At 43.7% G+C, this 25,851-nt stretch overlaps 1 protein-coding gene across 2 annotated transcripts; it reads right to left on the bottom strand.

The window, feature by feature from the left end:
* Nucleotides 1-710: 710 nt before the first annotated feature.
* Nucleotides 711-24,606, bottom strand: Ywhaz (tyrosine 3-monooxygenase/tryptophan 5-monooxygenase activation protein zeta). Of its 2 annotated transcripts, none has more exons than XM_021182955.3 (7): nucleotides 24,456-24,606; nucleotides 23,790-23,983; nucleotides 21,040-21,344; nucleotides 6,185-6,308; nucleotides 5,356-5,519; nucleotides 5,179-5,274; nucleotides 711-2,688 (listed from the first exon to the last, which is right to left on the bottom strand). In XM_021182955.3, exons 3-7 carry the CDS (start codon nucleotides 21,331-21,333, stop codon nucleotides 2,629-2,631), a joined length of 738 nt encoding a protein of 245 aa, XP_021038614.1. In that variant the 5' UTR covers nucleotides 21,334-21,344; nucleotides 23,790-23,983; nucleotides 24,456-24,606; the 3' UTR covers nucleotides 711-2,628. The 2 variants fall into 2 exon arrangements, with proteins under 2 accessions (XP_021038614.1, XP_021038615.1); XM_021182956.3 differs by having other exon boundaries at nucleotides 23,790-23,986; nucleotides 24,456-24,578.
* Nucleotides 24,607-25,851: the final 1,245 nt, after the last annotated feature.

The following is a 25,851-nucleotide window of genomic DNA, read 5'->3' as shown; positions in this document are numbered from 1 at the left end:
CCAGCCAAAAGTACCAAAATTTCTCTTACCTCAGCACAGAATTGCTGCTCAACTTTGCACAGCACAGTTCTGGTCTTTTAAAAGATATAATTGTACTACACACACACACACACACACCACTGCTGGATTCAACAATATTCTGGCTTTAGGTTGTATTTGTTGTATTAACAAAACAGACGTGAAGCTTTGATTTGGGACAATTAGGGAAATAAGTTAAAAACAAATTTATTATTCAAATTCCAGGGGGTGGAAAATTTGAGGTTGCAAATCTTTCTCCATCTACTGGGCACTATTCATTAAAAAAAAAACCATCAATAACTAAAAATCAAACTAGTTTAGCAATGTCTAATCCATGTGAATAAGCCAATTAGGCAAATGTGACAGGTTCCAGTCCAGGTATCATTTGTAATTTACTCAAATGAGATGACATCCTGCTGTTCACTGCTTAATCCTCCTCAGTCTGGGAGGTGAGGCAAAATCAAGGAATTGAGTTGTAAAGGAAGATGGGTCATGGTACCACGTGTGTGATGTCGTTTCTCCAGAAAACACCCCCACCCCCATCCCACCCCACCCCACCCCACCCCACCCGAATGCAGTAGTTGTGATAATCTGTCCAAAAGGAGTGGGACTTCAGATTCAGATCATCATGAAGCAAGCCAGAAAACATGCTTGAGATTTCTTTCCCCTCCCTCACCACTGAGACTCATGCCTCCCATCATCAATATTTATTGAGCATTTACAGTGTACTAGGCACAATAGAACATACAGAAAACATTGTCCCTGCTCTGGACGAGCTTACATTCTAAAAGAAAAAAAATACACCTCTTGTAAAATGGCATTTTTGTTTGGTGTTTTCTGTAAAGTACTGAGGAAATACTCGGTAGGGTGTGAGCTTTGGGTGTGACTTAGCCCCATCATTATATGAGGAGGAGGAGGAGGAGGAGGAAGGATTTTAAAGGGAGACGGTGACAGACCATTTAGGGCAGGACTTCCAGGGAGATAAACACAAGCTCAACTGAGGCGAGCTGGGCTGTAGAGAGGATGAGGGGAGGCTGTGGGAGGCAAGCAGGGGAAGCGGGTATCTTAGACACTGAGTGGAGCCAGAAAGATCATGCGGCCTTTTCCCAAATACATGGCCACCAAGTTGGAATGGTTGGTGACAAGACAGTAAAAGGGAAGTGAGCCTGTGCCCAACATGGAAATAGAGGACTAGAATCCCAGGCAGACTGTAAGAGCATCAGGAAATTCTTAAAACCAACAGCGACTTGGAAGCACAGAACTTAACAGTTAATGCTGCCCAGTGTCAGTCACATGGGCCAAGAACATTGTGGCTTCCGAAGTTAGAAAACTCCATAGACCAAAATTATAAATGGAACACATTACCTTTTGCCAATCACCCCCCACCCCATAAAGTCCACTTCAATTGTTGAGGAGTAAGGGGAAGAATGTGGGAGGTGGCTGAGTATGGAAGCTACATTAGCGTTTTTTGTTATGATAAACTCTGCATTCAAAATTGGTAAAAGCCCATTAGCTGCCAAGAGGGAATAAGGAGACAATTTCCTTTGGAGAAGTCTCAAAACCAAAAGACTAATTTACATGAAAAGCTGTAGAGAAAAGTAGTTGAAAAGTCCATTCATAAAACTTTTATTCCACTTACATGAACTTTAATACATGTGTTCTTAACAATTATGCTTGGATTGTTCATGAAAATTTCTTAAGACATTAAAACAAAGCTAGCCGTCATCTCAAGTTATTTCCCTGTTAACTATTTTTACAGCACATGCATGTTAGGCAAGTATCAAAAAGAAAAAAAAATCACAAAAGCAAAAACAAAACAAAACAAAAAACTTAAAAAAAAAAAAAAAGTTAAATACATGGGATTCTGTTTACCGCTGTGCTTGATACGTATGGAGCCGGGCACACCAAGCAACTCGTTTTTACTGCATCTTTACTTTTACATTTGTTCTTAGATTGCCTAAAACATTTAAATACAAATAAAATGTGTAGCAAAAATAATGAAAGCAAACAGCAGGTAACTTTACAAATAATGGAATGTGAACCGTTTCTGCCCTTACCAGAGTAAATTGGGTCACGACTTTGTCTAGAGACGACTTCTGGAGCTGTGGTCAAGAGTGTGCACGCAGAAACACACGATCCTGGCGTGCATCCACAGGGTGTTTGTGTCACAGCCTCACAAGTGCTCCAAGCCTTACAGTACCCACAAAGACTACACTCATGACTGGAACCCATTATCCTGATTATTCCCCGCCAGCACACACCAATATGTAGGCAGTTTTCTTTGCTTAGACATGGAAGCAGTTTTAACACTGGCCCTTCTAAAGCCACAATGTACCAAAAGTACTATGCCAAACATGTGTAACTCGTGTAAAAATTCCACATCCCATATTGGCCACCTCAAGATGAAAACAAGTAACTCCCTAAAGTTAACTGGCTCTACTCCCCTAATATTAAAACATAAAAACCACATGGGAAATATAGAAATTCAAATAGAAGTAACATAAACCTGTCATAAATCGTAAACAAAAAAACTATCTGTGGGACAGCATGGATGACAAATGGTCTACTGTGTAAATTTTAGAATGAGGCAGACAAAGGTTGGAAGGCCGGTTAATTTTCCCCTCCTTCTCCCGCTTCTGCTTCATCTCCTTGGGTATCCGATGTCCACAACTGGTAAAGAAAGGGAAAGATTGTTTTTTCAGCATATTTCAGATTGAGAAACAACAAAACAAACATCCAACCTTCTGTACACACGTCTGGCATGTGACTACGCGTTGGAAAACTTAAAAGCCATCACTGACAACAGCCTGACCTGGGGCATGGCACATACAGCACATCTTTCTTTAAACAACAGAGTTATGTAACCAGTGGTCAGGAAGAGGACATCTCAGGCCTTTAGACATGGCAGGATGGCTCAGTCACTCAGCCATGAAGTGCTTGCCAAGACCCAGTCCCAAATCCACAGAGACACAGGAAGTCTTCTCACTCCTGGCTCTCAAATATGTAAAACCAAACCTCTAAAGCCAATGGTTTTTAGAGTGTCTTCCAGAAAGGCCGTGATCATGGAGCAGGGTGAACTGGCCTCTCGTGACACAGACTAAAAGCAGCAGCAGCTCAATCAATCAAGCTAACTGCACCCTGGGCTTTCCTGACATTTCAAATTAGGAAAATAATTTCTATTTGCAAGAACTCAAAATGATTCTACAAAAAGGAAGGAAGGGGAGAGAGAGAGAGAGAGAGAGAGAGAGAGAGAGAGAGAGAAGGTGTGTGGTGGCAGGGTGATAGTTTTCATACTTGTTACTGTTTCATAAGCTAAAAGACAGCTTCTAAATTATTCCAACTACTTCAATGTAAAAATATTTTAAGCCAAACAACTTAAAAAGAAGAAATAGGAATCTAACCTAAGAATTATCCTCCATGTTTGGCCTAGAACAGAACCTCAAAGGTCATCAGAGCTGGCCAAACAGCCTTCTTGCAGCCTGTGTGCTCACAGACAAGAAAGACAACAGCCTCTCCTGTCTGCCTCCTCCTTGTCCTTTAAGGGCTTTAACATTTGTGTGTAAACATTACAAACTAGATAGAGGATAGCTCTCTCTTTCCTGTGGGCATTGGTTCTGTCAGCTAAGTGTCAAGCTGTTACAGCAGCCTGCTAATAAGGCTCAGGGCAGAGCTGCCAGCCTTCTCACTCTGCTCAGGACACTCTTTGTGTACTCACACCGCAATTCCAATGGATGAGAGCATTAAATCAGGAGCCCCTACAAGTAAGGGGCTCCTTGACACACCTAAGGTCTACTTTAAATACATCATCACTTCAAAGCAAGCCCGGACAACATGTAAGACTTAGTGTTAGTTATTCTTCTTGCTTTGCCTGTGCCTAGAATTTGTTTCTCCTTCCTGAGCCTCCCCACCAACTGAAATAACAGGTGTGTGTCACCATGCTCAGAAAATAAACTTTTAGCAGTACTGAAGACTACATCCAGGGCCTCACACACCATAGATAATCACTTTTCCAATTAGCTACATTCACCCCCAAATATTCTATTAGAAATTAGCTATGAATCAAGAGCTTCCTTTTCTTTCATTTGGGCTGAGGATGCAGCTCAGTGGTAAGACACTGGCTGCACGTGCAGGAGTGTGTCCCAAATTCTACTTCCAGCATGCACAGCAAGTTCATTCTATACTAGCCTTTGATTCTTTTTCATTTAAGTCTCTTAAGTTGGTAGACAACCCCAGTTACAGTTAGTAAAATAATTTTAGGCCAGCCTGGTCTACAAAGTGAGTTCCAGGTCAGCCAGGGCTATACAGAGAAACCCTGCCTGGGGGTGGGGGAGAAGGACAAGTCTCTTAGACAAATTGAACACACACACACAAACAGTAGACCAGAGACAATCATTTCTACCCTTTCTTTGACACACAGCAAATGCTGAGTAACTTTTTCACCTAAGACTCAAAAAGCTTCAAATTTTATACTTATCTGAAGAAGGGAAAAACCAAAGAGCCAACTGTAAGCATAGGCTTTATCGGGATCCCAATTTAAATAATAAATTAGGATAATTTAAATGAATTCTCAAGAATTGCTGTTTTAGTTAAGAAAATGGGTATGGGGTATGTTCAAACCTTCAGCACAGCAAAGTATCAACTCCAACTTTTCCTGGGAAAGAGACCAGGCAAGCAAGGGCCACACATGGTAGGTACCTGAGCTTCCCTCAGCCTCTGCTGTGTAACTTGTCATAGCCAAACATGAACAGAACACTAAAGAACAAGAAAACCAACTTCTAAGGCAAGTTAAACACAAACAGCTTTGAGTTTACTGTTTTGGTTGTTGTTTTGAGACAGAATCTCGTTATGTAGCCCAGGCAGGTTTGTCACTATGTAGTCTAGGCTAGCCTGTAACTAACTCATGATTCTTCCTCTACCACAGGAAGCCTAGATTATGATTTACTTGTGCTGAATAAGCACACATCTGACTATGGGATGAAAAAGAAACTACTCAAGACCTGAAAATGCAAAGGAGTAACTTATGACAATTTAAATCCAAAATGATATCTCATAAATACTGGCAATGTTTTCAATTAGGTACTTTTTCGTGTGATTAGACAGTAGATAGGACACTGTATTCAGTTTTCCGGCCATACCCAGCAGACTGCCTTAGGTACTCACTGTTAAGTTGTCTCTCAGTAACTGCATTATTAGCGTGCTGTCTTTGTACGACTCTTCACTTAATGTATCAAGTTCAGCAATGGCTTCATCGAAAGCCTACAAATGCAAAACAAAGTACACCTCAGAATTCAAATAACAAAGACTGCCCAATTCCCAATTAACTGGTAAAATACATACTGTTTTTGCAAGAGAGCAGGCTTTCTCTGGGGAGTTCAGGATCTCGTAATAGAACACAGAGAAGTTGAGGGCCAGACCCAGTCTGATGGGGTGTGTCGGCTGCATCTCCTTTTTGCTGATTTCGAATGCTTCTTGGTATGCTTGCTGTGACTGGTCCACAATTCCTAGATAATGCAACACAGTAAAATGCATTTTCAAGGTCAATGCTGCAGCTTTACTTAAGCCAAACTTTTCATTTAAGATCACACATGTCCTCTGACATTCTTAATCAAATTATACTCTTTAAAACAATGCTGTCCTGTGTCACACCAGCCACTCGCTACTGTTGTCAAGAGAAGGGCAGCTCAGAGTGGGGCTGGGATGAAATGATAACTCTGAGGCAAAGAGCACTGGCTGACTGATCTTCCAGTGGAGTCTGGTTCAAAATTCCCAGCACCCTAAGGACAGCTCACAACAGTCTGTAACTACAGTTCCAGGGGATTCAATTGCGCCGCTCTGACCTCCAACAATACTGGGCAAATGTATGCACACAGACACGTGCAGGCCAAACACCCCTACACACAACCATCCAATCATTGTCTAGTGATTTCCTCATTCCACTCTAGGGTTATACCTATGCAGACAGTGAGGAAACATTCTTATACAAATAGCTTTTCAAAAAGCTTCAAGTTTAAAATACGAAAATAGGCAAGACATGAGACAGAAAGTAAGAGTTCTACATATTATATAGCCAGCATCTCAGTGCTTGAAGGAAGAATGCATACTTCAAAGGGTGGGCATCCACACCAGAACTGCTTCATGTAAGCTCAACCAAGCAAAACCAGCTCACCTTTCTTGTCATCACCAGCAGCAACCTCAGCCAAGTAACGGTAGTAGTCACCCTTCATTTTCAAATAGAAGACTTTGCTTTCTGGTTGCGAAGCATTGGGGATCAAGAACTTTTCCAAAAGAGACTTCAGAAGAAAAGAAACAGAAATAGTAAGAAGACGGCACTTACAAACCAAAGTTAAGCAAACACCATAGACCGAATTGTAAGTCAAAACAAAACCTTAATTTTTCTAATAACCCAGCAGTCCTGAGTGCTGGTGCAGGAGGATTGCTGTGGATGAGACCAGCTTAGACTGCAAACGGACACCACCTCAAAAATTAAATCAACAAGTAACTCAAGGCAGGGAAAAGGCCAGATGGAAAAAGACCTTTCATCTCATCATAGCAATTTATTTTTCTTATTTACAGATCCTCACAAATGGCAAAATTTCTTTCTGTAGCTTTGCTTAAACTATTAACGTAGAGCTTACTGGAATTGTTACATACTAAATAAAACCAACTTCAAACAAATAATGTAACTGCATTGGAGAGAAAAAGGTAGAACTGAGTGAATAAATAAAAGTCAGTCTCTTACCATACCTACTTTCTTGAACACCACTGCTTTGAAATCAAAGTGATGTCCATGCTCATCTGGGCTGAACCCCAGATATGCCAATTCTTACAAGAAGTGTGCCTAGATTCTGGTTTCTACTCTCCAAAAAGACTTGAGATTCTTGACTATCTAGAGTCCAATGATAGAGGACAGAAGTAAAATTTTAATCCAACTGCTTACTCTATGCATGCAGACAGGTCATAAAGATAGTTAACTTAAGAGTGAGTGACTCTATCCCTGATAATGTGCAAGTGTGGCAGCTGGCATGCGCACCTTTATAATCTCAACACTTAAAGGCAACACAGGTCCCCCAAAGGTTAGGAAAGTATCTCAGTGACCCTGTGCTGGCCTAGCAAAGCCACAGAATCAACTTTCGTGTGTGGAGGGTGTAATGGAAAACCCTAAAGCTGGACAGAAACTCCTTTGGGAAGTGTTGATAAATGTTCCTGGGAATTAGCAACCTATTTTTATTAGTAATTTCTGTATTTCTAAAAAACATATCAGGAGCAGGGCAGTGGTGGCACACATCTTTAATCCCAGTACTTAAGAGGCAGAGGAGCCGGTTCCTGAGTTCCAGGTGAGTCTAGCTAGAGCAAGTTTCAGAGTTACAGTCGAGACCCTTCTGAAAAGCCAAAACCAACCAAACCAAACCCCTTATTGGGAATTGCAGTCACAGATCAACAGCAATCCCTCAGCCTCCGCACTTAAATGACTCACTTAACTTTCAGTGTGTCTATCAAAACACCCATTTTAGAATAAGCACAGCGAATGTCTAAAGCTCTCTGAAATAAAACAAGGGCCCTATGAACAAAGCATCTAGTTTGATGCACAAAAGCCACACACACATTTTCTGGGGATAATCACAGGCCCTCCAGAACCATGAGTTTTTTTATTCAAACCAACAGCAGCCAAAATCATTTGAAAAAGTAACTTTCAACTTACGGTACTAGCATGTATTGGGGCCTGGGAATCTATTCATGTGGCCAGAGTGACAGTTGCATTTCTCCATCTTCCTCACAGAAAAAGCTATCAGTACAAGGGCTATCAATTAACTTCCTACTTCCAAAGACTATACAATGTTTTATTTTTAAACTGTGAGTGCATAGAACCCAGATGGCAGCTCCTTAACTATTTGTAACGTGTTTCAGGGGAATCTGGCCACTCTTGTCTTCAAGGACACCAGGCATGCACATGGTGCAAAACACATACATACAGATAAAACACCCCACACAGAAAACAGTAAGATAATAGACAATAATGCTGATTGCTTGTACTGTTGTGGAAATAGTCATGACTGCACAGGAGGATGAGTGAAGAATGACTCTCAAGTGCCTGCATATCACTGTTAATGCCTGTAACTTTCTAGTCACATGTGCTACACGCTGCTCACCTTAAAATACAGCAACTGTTTATACTGTCCACCCACTTCAAAAGAACAGGAAATAATAATTTGGGCTAAAATACTTTTCAATGCTAACACATTCTTCCTACACCCAATTTTTATAAGCACTTGAGTTTCACCTATATTGTGTCTACTTCCAAAGGTTTTAGTTTAAGGAGAACAAGGACATACAACCAGAAGAATGAAGCACAGAACAGACTGGAAGATAGAGAAAATGGAAGGCTGAGTTTGTCCTTTGCTTTCTTAGAGTAGGTACAATTATTAAAGCAATTTTACACCTTTTAACTTTCACACAGTCAGTTTTGCTCTTTAAGCAACAACCTCAACACTGCCCAGGTGTAAACTGAACTCATAGGCTCATGTGATCATGCCTCCACCCTACTAGTAGGTAGGGTAGTAGGGTCTCAGGGGTTTTAATTTTATAAGCTAAACACCTCCCCAAACCCATCATGTTGCCCGTTTCTAAGACACTCAAATATTAAATTCTGACTGAATTACAATGAACGAATTCTTCAACAGCCTACTTTAAAAACAAGAATTTTACAACAAGCTTCAGTGGAACAATTTTTATTATCTTAGTACCTTAAAGACCCATCTCTCAAATACAAAAATAAACAAAGCTCACTATTTAATTTTTAAACAATTAAGATACAATATAAACTGAGGCTGATTCTATCAGATAATGAATATTTTCCTAAGAGAAAAAAAAAAATCCCGTGTCTCTGACACCCCAAGTGCTCACTTAGGAGGACACAGAGGTGCCAGAGCAAGCACAAGCATTCCCAAGCTGCAGCCACATGGCAGGCTCTGTCTACACTTGCATGAGCCAGAGGAAATCACTCTCTAAGACCAAAGGTCAACAAAGACCAGTGAGAAACTGGTCATCAAGGTAGTACAAGCATCTTGTTTCACTACATTAATTTCAAGGTTTGCTTTCCATTTTTATCCCAGGAAAAGTGTCCCCAATGTGCTAAGTGTTCCCCAATCAATCATGAATCCTAGAAATTTGAGAGCACATTTCCTCCCCTGGCCCTCCCTTAGAGCAAAAAAGACACTTTAGATCATACAACTTTTTAAAAAAGATTTATTTATTATATGTAAGTACATTGTAGCTGTCTTCAGATACCCCAGAAAAGGGCATCAGATCTCATTACAGGTGGTTATGAGTCACCATGTGGTTGCTGGGTTTTGAACTCAGGACCTTGGAAGCAGTCAGTGCTCTTACCGGCTGAGCCATCTCTCCAGCCCATATACATCAACAACTTTTAACAAAGGAATTTATAGTTTACCCTTTAAAAAAAAGTGGATACTTTTAAAGCTTTTGTTTGATGAGACCTGGGTATGTTTCTAACTCTCAGGCCTCCAGTGGGCTCATTTTGAGACAATGGCCACCAGTCAGGTTTTTTTCCCATCAAAGCCCTTTACTGTACCAACAGACTGCAGTGCTGGTGCTGTAACAGGACAAAGCATGCTTCCCAGGCATGGCTTGCTCACTGTAATGGCACCACACCTGAACCTCTGCCCCAAAGATAGCCTGAAGTCATGTGACAAAGAATTACAAATGCAAGCAAACCAAATCGAAGAACAGTGTGCCAGGAAAGGAACACCAAAACCATAAAAAGCTGATGGAAAAGTTGCCCAACTAAAAGACAGTAAGTCATGTGTGCAGGGGAATAGAATTCTGGAACCATCTAATAAGTACAATGGTTCAACATTATATTTAGGTAAAACCTTTAAGTGAACAATTTTGTTAGACTCCTGGTTAAATCATAAAAATTGAGGTTGGAGAGATGGCTCATTGGTTAAGAACGCTGGCTGTGCTTCCAGATAACCAAGGCTCCCAACAGGCAGCTCCCAACCATCAGGACCACCAGTTCCCAGGGGATCCTTTGGCCTCTAAGGGTATCAGGCATGCATGTGATGAACAGACACACATTTGGGGGAAGGGAGGGCAGGTAAGATGTCTCACTGGCTAAAGGCCTCATGCCAAGACTGGTGGCATGATCTCAATGTTTCAGACCTCCACAGAAGGAAAACTGACTCCTGCAAAGTGTCCTGTGGTTTAGGTGCACGACTGTATGCACGTGTGTGTGTGTGTGTGTGTGTGTGTGTGTGCGCGCGCGCGCGCGCGCGCGTGCACACACCCACAGAGTTAAAATATTTATGTTTAAAGAGAAACCCTTAAAGTATCAAGAGCTTCTAAAGACTGTAAGAGCTTGCTTCACTTTCTTTCCACATCAGTTTATACTCTGTATTTCAAAATTTCAGAGGCAGCACGGAAGCAATGATGCATCTGTAAATTTAAGATTTGGGAGGACAGTTCTCACTTTCTATACGTACTACAAGAACTGCCATCAATGGTCATGAAGGAAACATATTAGCAAGAACAAGTCCTAAGCTGGGGTTGGTGCTTGTGCCTATAACCCTAGCACTTGGGAGGAAGACTGCTCAAGTCTGAGGCCAGCCCGAGCTTTGGTATGAATTATACCCTATTTCAAAACACAAAAATGGATATGGAAGCGCCAACACTTGCGAGGTAGAGGCAGGAGGAGCAGGACTTCAAAGACTTTAATCAATACACACACAAATAAAAACCACACTAAAATGATCCCTAAAACTAATGAACTAAAATTTGAAAATGCAGCTGAACTTTAATGTGACTCAGAGTGAGAGCGAGCCTCCAAACCCGATGAGCCTCTGCCTCTGTGTCATCACATCATTCAGTACTAAATACCCCCAAAGAGGCAATCTACTTTACAAAAACATGGTTCACATTTCTTGTGCAAGTCTTCCTATGCAAACTTTCCCCAGCACTTTCCCCTACAGGATTTACCATCATTTCTAGTTCTCTTAAAATCTGAAATAGAAAGCCACTGTTTCTGAGTTTTAAGTCTTTTACTCCCCCTTGTGGCTGAAGGGGTGCGTGCTTACAAATTGTAACCTCAGTTGCTCCAAACTAACCATTTAGTAAAGTGTTCATAAAACATGTTAACAATGCTTCCTATGGCAACACTGAATGCTGTGTGTGAGGTCTCATGGACAGCTGCTACCTTTAAAGATCTGAGGAAATGAACAACGACAGAGGGTGACTAACTCCAATGCATTCCCAACAATAAGCACACAGCAGACCATCACTACATGTCAACCAACAAGAGAGCTGATCTAGTAGTCCCTTGGGCAGCACCCTAAAATACCACAAACAGGAGTTTATGCCAAAAATTTAATAAGCAAAGCATCTTTACAAAATTGAATGCTTGAAGGAATGCATTTATGTGTTTTTGACCAGTTGGTGGTGGTGGGAAACAACACAAAGATGACTTCTGAATGGAAGTTACCATTATCATCTATTCAGGAACACTGGGCCCAGGGTAAACACTGGGAAAAAACAGAACTGGGAGGAACTACTGTTAAACAACCCTGTGGTGGCTTTGCACTAAAGCAGGATTTCTATTTAAGGCCAGCCTGGGCTACAGAATGAGAGCCTGCCTCAAAATAACTAACCAACTGTATAAGGCAAACCTTAACTACTAATCAATATAGGTAAAACCAGACACCAACTCACCAAGCAGTTCTTGATAAATTATTCTGACACCCTCCTCTGCAAGGTCCCTTTTGCAAACAGGATAACCATGGGCCTCATAAAACAAGGTCCCATTACCAAGCACTTACTTCCATCATAGAGCTGTGTGTGCAGACAGAACAGAGGTCAACTTTAGGTGTCTTCCACCTCTTCCTTTCTTTCCTTCGTTTTTTGTAACAGGGTCTGTCAACAGACCTGGACCCCAGCTGAGTTGCGTGGCTTGGACAGTGAACTTTAGGAATCTGTCCGACTTCCTCCCCAGAGAGGTCTACAGTCCAGTAGGAGCTGGGGATCTGAATTTGGGTCTTCCTGCTTACATAGCACGTGTTTTATCAACTGAGTCATCTCTCCAGCACCATTTTAAAGGTTTGTCTTCAGTTTCTTTTTACAGTTTCATTTTCAGAGCCAAGGTTTTACCACATATAGCTCAAACTGACCTCAAATTTGTTATTTCCTGCTTGGGGTACTGGGATTACAGGAACATGGCACCTAACATATGACTTTTGTTTGATTGATTGATGCTTGACAGTCTCTTTGTCCAGGCTCTAGCCTTGAAACTAGCTCCAAGACACAGGCTGTCCAACTTCTGGCCGTTCAGCCATCACCCAGAGAGGTCCATGCCGGGATTACAGCTACACACCACTATGCCCTTTATGCTGGGCTGAGGGTGGACTCAAGTGCATTCCTTTCATCAAATGAGCCGCCATCCTCAACCCAACACTTTAACAGTGTTTATAACCTGAACACACAGCCTGTAAATTCCCAGCTCTTCCCCCATCAAATCTTTAAAAACAATGTTGAAGCAGCTTCCCCTGCCTTCCATCTATTTGTGTACGAGTCATTTTCCTCTCTTGCTGAGACTTAAAGCAGAAGATTTTTATATCTACTTTTCCATGACACAGGGTTTACAAAACAATGGGCAGTCACTCAATAAATATGAACTATAGGGCCGTTAAGTCTGCACAACTGTCCTAACTTTCAGTCCTTACCATAAAAATCCATACAGAAATGTGGGGCATATCATTATCTTTGTGATATGATTAAAGAGTCTGATGATAATCCTCTCAGATGAGAGCTAAGGACAACTGGAAGGAAAGCCATTACGGAAAAGAGCATGGTTCTAAGATGTGAATCCTTAACTGTAACTAAAGTTGCTTATTCTGCCAAAACAACTGGCCTCTGGGTTGACTGGGATCCAAGCATGGCACTTTAAACTGAGCAACGATTCTTATTGTATACAGATATTCTGCCTGCCTACATGTTGTACACATGTACACTTGGTGCCAGCAGAGACCAAGAAAAGGTGTCAGATCCTCTAGGTCTGGAATTACAGTACTACCCTGTAGATGACAGTAATAAAACGTGAGTTTCATTACTTGAGTCCTCTTGAAGATTAGCCAGTGAGTGGCTCTTAACTGCTGAGAAAAGATCAAGCCCAAGTCGATGACCAGCTAGCCACAGCACTAAAAACTCTTTTCATGGCTAGAGAGAGATGGCTCAGAGCACTAGTTGTTTTTACAGAGAACCTGGCTTGTCCCCTGGGGCCCACATGGTAGCTCACAACTGGAGTCCCAGGAAATCCAATATCCTCATCTGGCTTCTTTTGGCACAGGCAGGACATTATACATACAAAATAGTAAAAGTCTTTTTTTTTTTTTTTTTTAAAAAAAGAGATATTATAATTTTTGGCCATCAAGACAGAGCTGGGTGTAGTGTATCACATGCCTTGATATTTAAAATAATCTGAGGTCAGCCAGGCATACAGCCAGAGCTTGTCTTAAAAAAACAAAACACTTATATGAGGTCAGCTAGATGGCTCAGAGGGACAAAGGTGCTTGATGGCAAGCCTGAGCGCAGGGCTCTAAAAGAAGTGGGAAATTATCCTGCTCGTCCTGACTCCACTCTCAAAGATGGGTGCGTGCGTAGTAACATGTTGAACAATTAAGAGTAAATTTACCCTTAATAAGGTGTAACTAGGTACTGCCCAGGAATGTCCTGAATACATCTATGGAAATGAATGAAAAAAGGTGGAACCAGTAAGCTGGTAGCACTGAAGGTACCAGTAGTTTTCACAAGAGGATCAGGAGAAGCTATTTCAAGAAAACAGATTCTGGCCTTGAGCAGCGACAGCTATTCTAGGAGCCCTACAAACATGAACTCCATTTATCCTTCATTTGAAACTGTTATGGTACCGAAGGCTATGGGATCTAAGATGAAGACACAGTAGGGAATCCGAAGCATCCTAAACAAACTTAAGCTTACTACAAGTTCAATGGATTACGGACTAATGCTGATCCAACTTAGTTGACATTAGAACATCCTTAATTTTGACTCTGAAAACCCCACACTTCAGCATGATTATGCCAAAGATCATCTTTTTCCTAGAGCCAAAAGAAAGTGTCTGTTACTCAGTACTTAAGATTATAAAGTCATGGCTGTTTCTAGACACAGCTCTCATTACAGTCATCAAGAAAAAGTCTTTCACAACTTAAAGATGCCCCAGAACTCAAATCCAATTCTGCAAAAATATAAATTATTTCTACATAATCCATGTACATTATTGGTGTTCTGTCTGCATTTATGTATGTGTAAGAGTGTCAGATCAGTGGAACTGGAATTACAATTTTGAGCTGCCATGTGGGTCCTGGAAATTGAACCAGGATCCTCTGAAAGAGCAGCCAGTGCTCTTAACCACTGAGCCATCTCTCAAGTCCCCTAAAAAATTATTAATGAGCTGACGGAGAAAAAATATTTTGTCAAATTGACACAAGTTACACCATTGCATACACTAGCAAGCGTTTGCTGAAAGGACCCTGACATAGCTGTCTCTTGTGAGACTAGGCCGGGGCCTAGCAAACACATAAGTGGATGATGCTTACAGTCAGCTATTGGATGAATCACAGGGCCCCCAATGGAGGAGCTAGAGAAAGTATCCAAGGAACTAAAGAGATCTGCAACCCTGTAGGTGCAACAAAATTATGAACTAACCAGTACCCCGGAGCTCTTGACTCTAGCTGCATATGTATCAAAAGAGAAAACTGGAAAGAGAGGCCCATTGGAATGCAAACTTTATATGCCCCAGTACAGGGGAACGCCAGGGCCAAAAAGTGGGAGTGGGTGGGGGATATGGGGGACTTTTGGGATAGCATTGGAAATGTAATTGATAAAATGTAATAAAAAATATTTTTTAAAAAAATTGACACAAGCTAGTGATCTGAGATGAGGTAATCTCAATAAAGAAAATGTCTCCATAAGATCAGGCTGCAGGCAAGCAGGTTCAGCATTTTCTTAGTGATTGATGGGTGAGAGCCTAGCCCAGGGGTGGTGCTGATAAGAAAGCATGCTGAGAAAGCCAGGAATGACAAGCCAGCTCTCATCCATGGCTTTCCTTCAATGCACACAGGAGTGTAAGTCAAATAAATACCTTTCCTTAGTTGTTCTGGTCATGGTGTTCATCACACAAATAGTAACCTTAATTAGGACAGCAGTTGGTATCAGGATAGTGGGGAATTGTGACAGTCCTGACCAAGTTGTTCTGGGGAGAATTGTGAAAGGGCTTTGAAGAGAAAAGCCATTGAGTGTTCAAATCTTGGTGAGCTATTCTGTGGGAGCTTGGAAGAAAAGTGTTGAGAAAAATGCAGACCATGGAGGCCCAGTTTATGAAGTTCCAGAGAGTAAAGCACTGTATATCAGCTATTTTGAATTAAGATTCTGTGGTCTGGGTAAGCTGGGGAAGAAAACTCTCAGCTGTGACTAACAAGAGACCAGGCACCATTTAAGTGAAAACTTTTTTGCTCTACTGGGACAAGAGATGCTAGTTATCTAGAGATGAGAAATTAGCAATGATTAAGAGACCAACATCACTGAAGTAAAATTTCCTGAGAAGTGTATCCTGGGAAGCTGTGTTTCCAGGGCAGCCAAGGTTGTACCATGCATAAGCTGGCAGAGAAACTTGGTAGTTTAAGAGTCAGTCACCTAGATAGTTCAGTGGCAGTTGACGGCCCAGAACTGAAGAGAGCCTATGACAGGCCATTGGTCAAAGTACAGGCCAGTCTCAGCAGAAGACCCCAGCATTTTGGAGATGCCAGTACTGTGGGATGACCACAAAGACAGCAGGAGCTTTGGAGTGGAGCCAGCCTGAGCTTAGAAGACATGCTGTGTGTGCTGCAGAGGGTGGAGTTGTAGAAGTGACCCAAGACTCTTGGAGGGGCCCAGAAGACAGTGAGTGAATCCTAGATAGTAGGCATTGATTTATTTATACTTTACAACTTTGGATTCCGTTTGATTGTGACTGTGTCCTGGTTCTCCCCTCTTGAATTAAGAAAGTATTCAATTTATTTTTGATTTTACAGGAGCTCAGTTGAAACTTTGAACTTTTAGAGAATTGGAATTTTACAAGGACTTTGGATTTTAAGAGATTGAGCTTTCAAGTGTTTGAATTTTTAAAGGCTGTGGAACTTAAATTTTGAAATGTTTGTAACAAAACACTGATATGCATATGTGATCATGGGGAAGAAAAAAGAGGTTATGGCTTAACAGTGATGTGTGTCAAGTTGACAAGGGATTGGTCAATTGTTCTGGCTAGTTTTTTATGGCAAACTGTCACAAGCTAGAGTTATCTGAAAGGAGGGAGCCTCGATTGACATCCAGCTGTAGTGCATTTTCTTAATTATCGATTCTTGGGGGAGGGCCCAGCTCATTGCGGGTAGTTGTCTATTGGAAGTGGTTCAACCTGTGGGTTGGGAACTCTCCACAGGGGTTACCAAAGACCATCAGAAAAATTCATAACAGTAGCAAAATTACAATTACCAAGTAGCATCAAAAATAGTTTTACGGTTAGGGACCACAACATGAAACTGTATTAAAGGGTGGCAGCACTAGGATGGTTGAGAGCACATTGTTCTACAAGAAAGCAGGCCGAGCAAGTCTGGAGCCAGCCAGTTCCCTTCCAGGGTCTCTCTATCAGCTCCTGCATCCAGTGTCCACCTTTCCGAAGTTGCTTTGGCCAGGGTGTTTCATCACAGCAACAGAACACATCTCTGGGCATTCTAGGTTTAGCTGCAAAGGGAAGACTCACCCTAATGTCAGCAGCACCATCATCTCATGGGTGGGGATGATAGTGAACAGAACATCACCGCTTATCCCTACTGCCTGACTACAGACACAACGGGACCAGCTGCTTTGATCTACTCTCACCCCAAATGATTATACTCAAATGGTGGACCCAAATAAGCCTTCCCTTCCCAAAGTTACAATGAGAAAAAGAACTAATATAGTTTCTTCACCATTCTCTCTTTATTGGGGGTACAGGTAGGAGAGGACTGCTTTGTTTTTAGACAAGATTTCACTGTATAGCCTTGGCTGGGCTTAACCTCAGCCTGGCTCTGCCTCTTCAGTGCTTGGGATGAAAGGTGTGAGTCGCCAGGTCCGAAGTTCTTCTAAGACAACCACTATTATCTTTTCCCTACTCTGCACAGGGTTTGTGTCACCTCTTTGTAAAGGTTTTTGGTGACTTTTAGAATCCTTAGTCCTGTAACATTCAAGATCTGGCCCTGCCCATTTCTCCTCCTATAGTCCCAGCTCTTGGGGAAATTACTGAAAGGGGGGTTTTGGTTGTGTGTGGTTTTTTTAAAATATACAAAGGCTTTCTGTTGACTAACATTCAACAATGGCTGATAGAACAGCTCTTACAGAAAGCTTCGTTTAATGTGTCAAATTTAACTTTACTTAACTGAGGAGAATGTTTAAGCTGAGTTCACGATAAACATTGATGCCCAAAACTTGGATACAATGTCTGAGGCAAGCTAGATTTTCTAACCACTCCAATGTCCCTTGTTTCTAAAAGCAATCACAGGCTTTTATTGTTTTCTTATAGCTTTATTGTTGCCAAATTTATGCCATCACACATGGCCTATCACACATTTAAGTTCTCATTTAAACTCCCATCTTATTGAAGATACACGTTACAAACATGGAATATGCAAGGAAATTATTTCTGAACTCATTTGTACAGTGAAAGCAATGATCTGAATGTCGTATGAATAATAGGCAATTGGACACGTATCTGTTTTAGTTAAAGATAATCTTTAAAGCCAACTATGATCACCGCATGCAACGATAAATCAATGTGCTTATGTTTAAAAAAAAAAAAAACAAAAAACCTCTATCCCAACATGGTTTATTTCCTACTGACTGAATTTAAATTCAAGGTGTATAAATGCCTTTTCTGGAACAGGTTCAAGGGTTGGGCTGGTTCAGAAGTGACCACCATCTCCTCTCCTCTCCTCAGCCTGTAAGGCTTCTGTGGTCCTTTTTCATTCTGACTTTCACCTGAATTCACCTTGCCCCACTCAAGTCTTGTCTGCACATGCCCACACTCTGTCTTACCTTAGGTATTGCTCGCAGGTGATGTGCAGTGTTGGGTGTTTCTATTCTGGACCCCAAACAAGTACCACCTCTTTTCCCTCAGCATATTCCTTCACCCACTTCATTCTTGCCTCAGACTTCTCAACTATATGAAATTCCTCACTGAGTACCATCCCTTAAGATGAGAAACCTTACCAAAGACACTTACAGTTACCTGCTACTCTTCCTGGACGGCACTCAATCTACTTGGTCATCTTAGTTCTTTCAATGTTAAAATACTGAAAGCCACACACGACAATGCCACATATATACTCATCTAGAAAGCAGTGAAATAGGTTCCAATGACCATATTCTTCTGTGAAGTCTTTTCTCTGAATAGGAGCCACTTAGTCATTTCAGCTAACATAAAGACTCTAATAGCAATTTTTGTAAGTCCAAGACACATACTGACACACTCACACAAAAGCAAGCTGCCTGGTTTCTTATCTTGTTCCTGCACTAGTTAATAAATAGTAGTTCTGAGGGCTAGAGATAAAATATGTAACCAACAACTGCACCTCACAAGGAGCTTCACCTCACTCCTCCCCACAACTCCACGGGCAACACACACATTATTCCTTTTAAACTGAACTCAGGTTTTCTTTTACTGTAAAACTAGTTTAAATTAAAAACAAAACAAAACAAAACAAAACAAAAAAACAGCCCCTCAGCTTTCCATATCACAATATATTTAAAGTCTGAAATAGGTTTTTAGTATATTATTAATCTATTGTATTATGACTTACATGAACTACCTCACTTGGGACTGTATCTTTTGGGTTTATGAACAATTATTAGCTATCTCTTATGACTGGGGCCTCTCACTTATGAAGGGAGTTTGGTCTACAGAGTCAATACTGCAACTCCCAACAAGAGGAGAAAGAAAGAAAACATCTCCTTTTAAAATGACACACATTAAGCACTTGATAGAGGCATATAGCTAGACTGGGGTGTTCAAGAGTACTTTTCCTCAGCTCATACACTACAGAACAACTAGAACAATTGGGTTCTACTCCTCATTGTCAACAGCAGAGAAAGAACCTCACTCAAGAGTTCATAAAGCACAATGGTGCATTTTCCCCACTAAGGTTAAGTCTTGGCTAATTTTACTCTTCTATTTCACTAGAAAGGGAAGAAAGAATTTTATAAAAACTATTTGAGTCACCATCCCTTCTTTGAAAAAGCCAGGTAGGAAGCCCACTTTATTTACTGAGCCTTCTCAAGCTGAAAAGCAAAACAAAGCCTTGGAATGCCAGCGGGACTGCTGACCTAATTCTATTGCCCTCTTTCTCAAGAAACCTTTCAATGGTATCTGAGCATTAATATGTAATAAACCAGAGCTGTACTTTTGAAAAGATCAAGACTAGAGGTAAAAACCTGTTCACAATTCTGTAAGTCACATGTGTGGGAAAGAAATTAAGCTTTCAAGGGGAACCCCTGACTCAGACCTTGTGAAAAGCTGGAACCATCCTGATGGAGACACCCTCATGCAGGCAGGAAGTGACAAGAACCCCTTCATACCCTTACAAGAGGCTATTTAGAGATAACTTCAGTTTTCTTCATAAGGAAACCAAGGAGACAGTAGAAGCTGCCTGTCTTTCCTTGGGAAAAGCCACAAGAATTTGAGAACTTCTCTATAGCCTGCCCGTGGAAAACATGCAAACACCTACCTGGAGCTGCAGCAAGAGCCTAAGAGGTAAATGTTAGCATGTCCCTTTTACCCCTTAGGACAAAGTACAATCTGTTAACTATACCCTTCAAAACCAAAATAAAAACCAGTACTTAGGAGGAAAAAAAAAATCCACAAAACCTATTAGGCTGAATAAAATCTAGTGATAAACAGATTAAGCAAGGAGAGCAGAAACATACCTAAAACATTATTATTATGAAGTGGATACCTATCCAATTTTAAATGTTCTTAATTACCTAATTTTAAAATAGGTATATTATTTACCTTCAATATAGCACTTTTCAACTTTGGAAAAATGGCAGTCATAGAATCTATTATATAAAGAAACAAATAAAAATGTACCCAAAGCAAAAGCTTTTTAAGTAGGTTGTGATCTCAGCTGTTTGTATCTTAAAATGGGTTAAATCTTTAAAAAGATTGAAAACACCTTGTAGAACAAAAAAAGTACAATTCAGAAAACTTTTCTATCAATAAAAACAGTCTTAAAGGAATTCTAATTTGCAAGATATAGTGACTTTTTAGCATTTGGGAGACCAAGACAGCAGAGCCAACAACGTGAGTTTTAAGCCTAGTCTAGGTTGTAAAATAGATTTCTGCCTTAGAAAAATAATTGATTGGTCTTCTATTAGATTTTACCCTCAAAATTTTCTTAGTAAAAGAAAAAACAAAAGCAAACATACAAACAAAACAAAACTGTATTATTTTAAAAAACAGGAAATCCACACAAATGTACTGTTTAATCTCTTTAGCTCCTAGAAGCAAAGTATTTCAACACAGTAGGTGCCAAATACTTAGGCACTTGAAAAGCCTAAGTATTTGGAAAGCCGAGATTGAGATTATTTCATTGTTTGTTAACATTCAAAGTTGACTTACAACAAATCAATCCACACAAGCAACTGCAATCCAGTTTTCTCCAGGACTCATTCTATTATACCGGCTAATCCAGATAGGAGCTGGCTCTAGACAGTCCATACCACATACATTTATGAGTATCAGCTCTAATGCTACAGGAACACAAACCATCAAGGAAATTGCTTTTCATTACTTTACAGAAACGTTCTACAATTGTTTCATAGCACCTTTTAGATGACAAGTTCTAATCTATGTAACAGCCAATTTCTAAAATGCACCGGAGGTCCTGTGAAGGCGCCAGTGAAGCTGAAGCAGATTCACAGACTCTTTCTTACCAGTACATCGTTGCAGATGTCACGCAGCTCCGTCTCGATCTTCTCTCTGTATTCTCGAGCCATCTGCTGCTTTTTCTCAGCACCTTCCGTCTTCTGCTCAATACTTGAGACGACCCTCCACGATGACCTACGGGCTCCTACAACGTTTTTATAAGCAACAGAGAGAAGGTTCCTCTCCTCATTCGACAGCTCAGCTCCCTGCTCAGTGACAGACTTCATGCAGGCTGCCATGTCATCATATCGCTCTGCCTGCTCGGCCAGCTTGGCCTTCTGCACCAGCTCATTTTTATCCATAACTGGATATTCTGTAAAGGGAAGAAGAAAAACATTCAGAAAACGCCTGTGAAAAATAACTCATTATACCTGTCATAAATAAATAAATAAATAAATAAGGCACACCAGCACCTTAAACCAGCTTGAGCAATTAAAACGCAGCCCCCAACCCCAACCAACCAGAAAACTAGCCTAGTCTGCATATTAACAGTAGGTTGTGAAATTAACTGCGCGTTCCACCTGTTCAGAAGATCCCAATTTCAAGTAAGATCAAAGCATATATGGACATGAGTTCCTTAACAAAAACCACCTTTAAGCTGAAGGGCAGGGGGTACAAAACCAGAGACCCATCTCTACTCTCCTTGGCCAAAGATCCCTAGATCCCAACGCCACTAAATGATGTGCACCAGAGCAGCTTTCCCTAGTGTGCATGCAGGAATGCGCGTTGGGGGTGCGGGGCGGTTTAGGGACCGGGACCTACAATGCCTATAAGCATACTTCCAGAATCGTGAGTCATGTCAGTGTAATTATATTCTAGCCTTTTCATGTATATACTCTTATCAAGAGCCACTAGGTTTTATTTTATTTAACACCCTCCCACCCTGATCTACTACACTTGTAACATTTGCCAGCTGATCATGGAATAAAATTATCTGAAGAAAACTGCCTAATTGCTGCTTAAGCTATCTTAAAAACACAATACCACCAGGAATCACTAAGCCCAAGACCAACTCTGTCAAAACGGAGCCCTATGAACTCTTGCCTAGCACACAGGCACACTCACTTCCTACTCTGAGCGAGCACTAGGGCGTCCACGGCACATGGAGGGAGCCAAGCGCTTCCGACGTCTGCTGCCTGCTGCAGTCTCGGCAGGATTTCTAGCAGTCACAACTCCTCAAGCTGGTCTTCCTCATTATTTCCCCAGTTTTCTTTCGCTCAATTTTAAAGTTCCCTAGATCCCAATTTACTTCTCATTTCTTCAACGATTCCAAGAGCAAGATTCTAAATCATATTGTGATCCCACAAAATACACTTTAATGAAAAAGTCACAACCTGAATGCACTAAGTGTAGGAGTAAGAGGCACTGCCGCCCACCATGGAAATTCTTTCCTTTACCTTTCCAGAAAGGACGACCTCTTTTTGGTAGCCAAATGAGCAGTGTTCAGAACAGAAACACGGATAGGGCTAGCTTAAATTCGAGACACAGTACCTTCCGTGCATTAACTATTTAAAATTTGTGAACCCATACTTCCCCCGGGGTCTCGAAATCTAACATTAGAAACGTTCTCTGGTAAATGTTGCTTCCAAAAAATGATGTAAGCCGAAGTCAGTACAAACGTTCCCCCGCCAACCTCCCGGATAAGGGGAAGTGGATTAGGTTTCTCACAGGAAAACGAGCGCTCCTGGGCCTCGCCTTCAGACTGCGGGAATACTCGCCGCACCCACTTAACCCTTGGCTGCCTGAGGCCGGAGGGTGGGGCGAACCGAAACCGCGCAGCGGTGACTTTAAAGCGCTAGTCCTTGCGTCCGCGCCATCCGCAGCCACCTCCCCTCCTTGGCTCCGCCCAGGCTGGTGCCTCCGCGCTAGTCCCCGACTCTCTTTGTCATGGCGGAACTGTGTCAAGGAGCCCAACCTACTCCGACTGTGAATCGCCCCCCCACCCGGGCAGAGGGAGGAGCAGTCCGTGCACCCGCCCCAGTCGGATGGTGGTGTGGGGGGGAGCAGATCACCCTCCCCGGGGGCCCGATGCCATCCGCGCCCGCAGAAGCGGAACCGCGGCCGGCCCGCGCCGGACACACCCCGCTCCCGCCCAGGGTCCCCTCCGCCGGTGTCCGACCCGAGCCCCGACAGCTGCGGTAGGGGGAGGGGCAGGGCCCCACCCAGACAGGCGCAGCCCCCACCGTGGGGCCGCGGCTCCTGGAAAGATGCGCACCTCCCACCGGTCCGGGACGCTTGGGACCCCGTGCCCCGGTACCCCCACGCCTAGCTCTGGCCGCGCCCCTCCCCCACCGCGCGTCCCGAGAGTCCTTTCTGGCACTGCGGGCCCCAGCGAGCCCAGCCCAGGGTCCCTGGCGGGCCCCACCCCAGAGCCCCGCGTGCTACCTGGCTGCCCCCCGCCGTGGGGGAGGGGGTGGCGGGGGCGTCCCGGGTGGGGGCGGCCTCACCTGCGCCACGGCCGAGTCACAGTCGCGGGCGGAAGCAGGGGGCCGGCGGGGGCGGATCGCGGTCGCCCTCGGGAGCGGGAGCCCCTGGGTCTCGCGCGTGGGCGTCTCATCCGCCACCCCCACCCCGGGGACCAGAACGGGGCGATGAGCAGCCCGGCAGGCCAGAAGCAAGCGGCCGGGGGCGGCGGTGGGCGCCTGCCCGGGCTCGGCAGAGCCGAGCCGCCGCCCGGGTCCTCCTGAGGAGACCCCTCTCGGGCCGCAGCGCGGCGGCGGGCTGAAGGGAACGGAGGCCGACTCGGGCGGCTCCTCACCTGTGTCCGGAGTGGGTGGCGGCACACGGACGCGGCTCGGCAGTCTCTGGGCGGCGGCGACGACGGTGGCGGCGAGGCTGAGACTCTGTCCCTGATCTGGCTGCTCACAGGCTACAGCCGCTCCGCAGACACGGGGTTTCCTCCAATCACTAGCCCCGGCAGCAGGGGCACCACACGCACGATGACGTCAAACGCTGCTATGGCAACCGTTGATTGGTGCCCACAGTTCTCCGGCCCGGCGCAACCGCCGCTCCCCTGCGCGCGCCCGGCCGGCCCGCCCGCGCCCGAGGGCGAGCGGAGGAGAGCGCGTACTCGCGCTCCGCTCCGCTCCCGACCCTGCTTTCACCCGCGTGCTCGGTTCGCTCCCCGCCGCCCCCGCGAGCTGCTCTCCCTCCCCGCCCCTGCGGCGGGCGGAAGGAAGCCTCTCCCCGCCCCCACCTCCACTGGCGGGCACATCCGGGACCTTCGCGTTTCCCCACCCCCCCCCCTTCCCGCCCGGCCGCCCTCTCTCTGCGCCGGTAATGGCGGTGGGCGGGTTGCGGGGCAGGGTGACGGCAGCTCTACTGCCAGGGCATTGTGATCAGAAGCGAGAGTAGGGCAGCGGCTCCGCCAACGCCGGGGCAGGGAGGCCTGGGCGCGGCTGCTCCCTCCGGCGGCCCGCTTTACCTTCTGGCTGCAGGAAGCGGCTTTAGACCTTTTAAGGCTGGGAAAAGCGCGAGGCTGAATGACGCCCTGCCTTTCCAGTCGCGAGCTCGGCGTCCACGACGTGACAGCCGCGGGGACAATGGGTGGTCGCTGGGAGGAGCGGGGAAAGGGTTGGGCTAGCGGGTTGGACGTGATCGTCGAAGCCTGACGTGGGGCGAGGCGGGGAAACAGGCTAGAACACACCGAACTGTTGTCCGTGGGCTGCACTTTACCCTCTGTAGAGCTTTCATTGGAAGACACATTGTTCCTAATTAGCGCATTGTAAGAGAGTGACCGACCCTTTTAGGTCCTGGAAGCAAGGTTAGGGAGCGCGGCCGTTCCTAGGGCCCTAGCTAGAGGAGGAGCAAGGTTCCTCCGCCCGGAAAGAGGGGGGAAGGAAAAGGGCGGAAATTGCAGGTGCCTGAACCCGCAAGGTCTCCACCCAGGAGACGGAAGTTGAAAGGAGATGCAGTCTCTATGAAGTATCTGTCCTTGCTCTCTTTAAATGTGCGTCTCTGAGCTAAAACACTTTCACTGAGCCCCTTCTGGGGCCTACACTAAGCACAACTAGAAAAAGAACCTCAGGAATTCAGCCCAGAGCCCCCTGGAAGACTTCATGACAAGCATTCTTTGCCTACCACTGTCTTTTATCAGAATGTTGGATACATTGTTTGAATCACAAGTTTGTTGTACAAATTATAATTTGCCTGAAATGACAGCTAGGTAGAGATTTGCCTGTGACCAGTTCAGTGTCGCTCCCCTCGCCAACCGCCCCCCAACACACACACCGGTTTCCACAGCAACAGATTCACAACATGCTAAGCAGATGAGCAAATTAATGCAGGTTTTATCTCCAAGATACTGAAGTCAACTTACTTTGGTTCTAATGTAAATTCTTTCAGGGAGTGACTCACTTAAAATGACTATTTCAAAAGCTTTTATGTTTGCAGTTTTGTAGTAGGCGCTAGAAATTTGACAGAAGATACTAGGTTAAATCTTTTGTAAAATGGAAATGTCTGTTAATGTCTGTAATACACGTCTATATGGAATATACACCTCAGGGAAAGTTAAGAGATTTCTCTGCATAAATTGCAGACTTGTTTTGGGAAATAGCTAGTTTGGGCTTTTGCCTTGTGCATTAACTAAGCAAGAAACCTGTGTTTTAATAAACCAAAAGATGCTTTTAGTTTTTACAAACTCCAATCAACATGTTTGCCTAATAAAGGCATAATAAGGCTGCGAGGGGGCCAGAATTAGATTTGCCATGGAAGGTCAACTGAAGTATTGTAAAGAATAAGAAGTATCCTGTAGCAAAGCCAAAACCCAGAGCCTATGGCCTGAAGTATGGGGAAGTTACTGGTGAGTTTGATTAGCTGCC

The sequence above is a fragment of the Mus caroli genome, unplaced genomic scaffold (genome assembly GCF_978045245.1).
Source record: "Mus caroli unplaced genomic scaffold, Mus_caroli_1 scaffold_16, whole genome shotgun sequence".
In the NCBI taxonomy this organism is placed as follows: domain Eukaryota; kingdom Metazoa; phylum Chordata; class Mammalia; order Rodentia; family Muridae; genus Mus; species Mus caroli.
The sequence above is the reverse complement of the archived record's forward strand: the minus strand, read 5'-3'. Positions and strand labels throughout refer to the sequence as shown.

Excerpts from the sequence above, each read along its gene's own strand:
- Ywhaz (XM_021182955.3), bottom strand. The coding sequence starts at position 21,333 with ATGGATAAAAATGAGCTGGTGCAGAAGGCCAAGCTGGCCGAGCAGGCA. Across the intron at positions 5,520-6,184 it reads TGCTGGTGATGACAAGAAAG|GAATTGTGGACCAGTCACAG; the intron begins GTGAGCTGGTTT and ends TGCATTATCTAG. Across the intron at positions 2,689-5,178 it reads TACTGAGAGACAACTTAACA|TTGTGGACATCGGATACCCA; the intron begins GTGAGTACCTAA and ends TTTCTTTACCAG.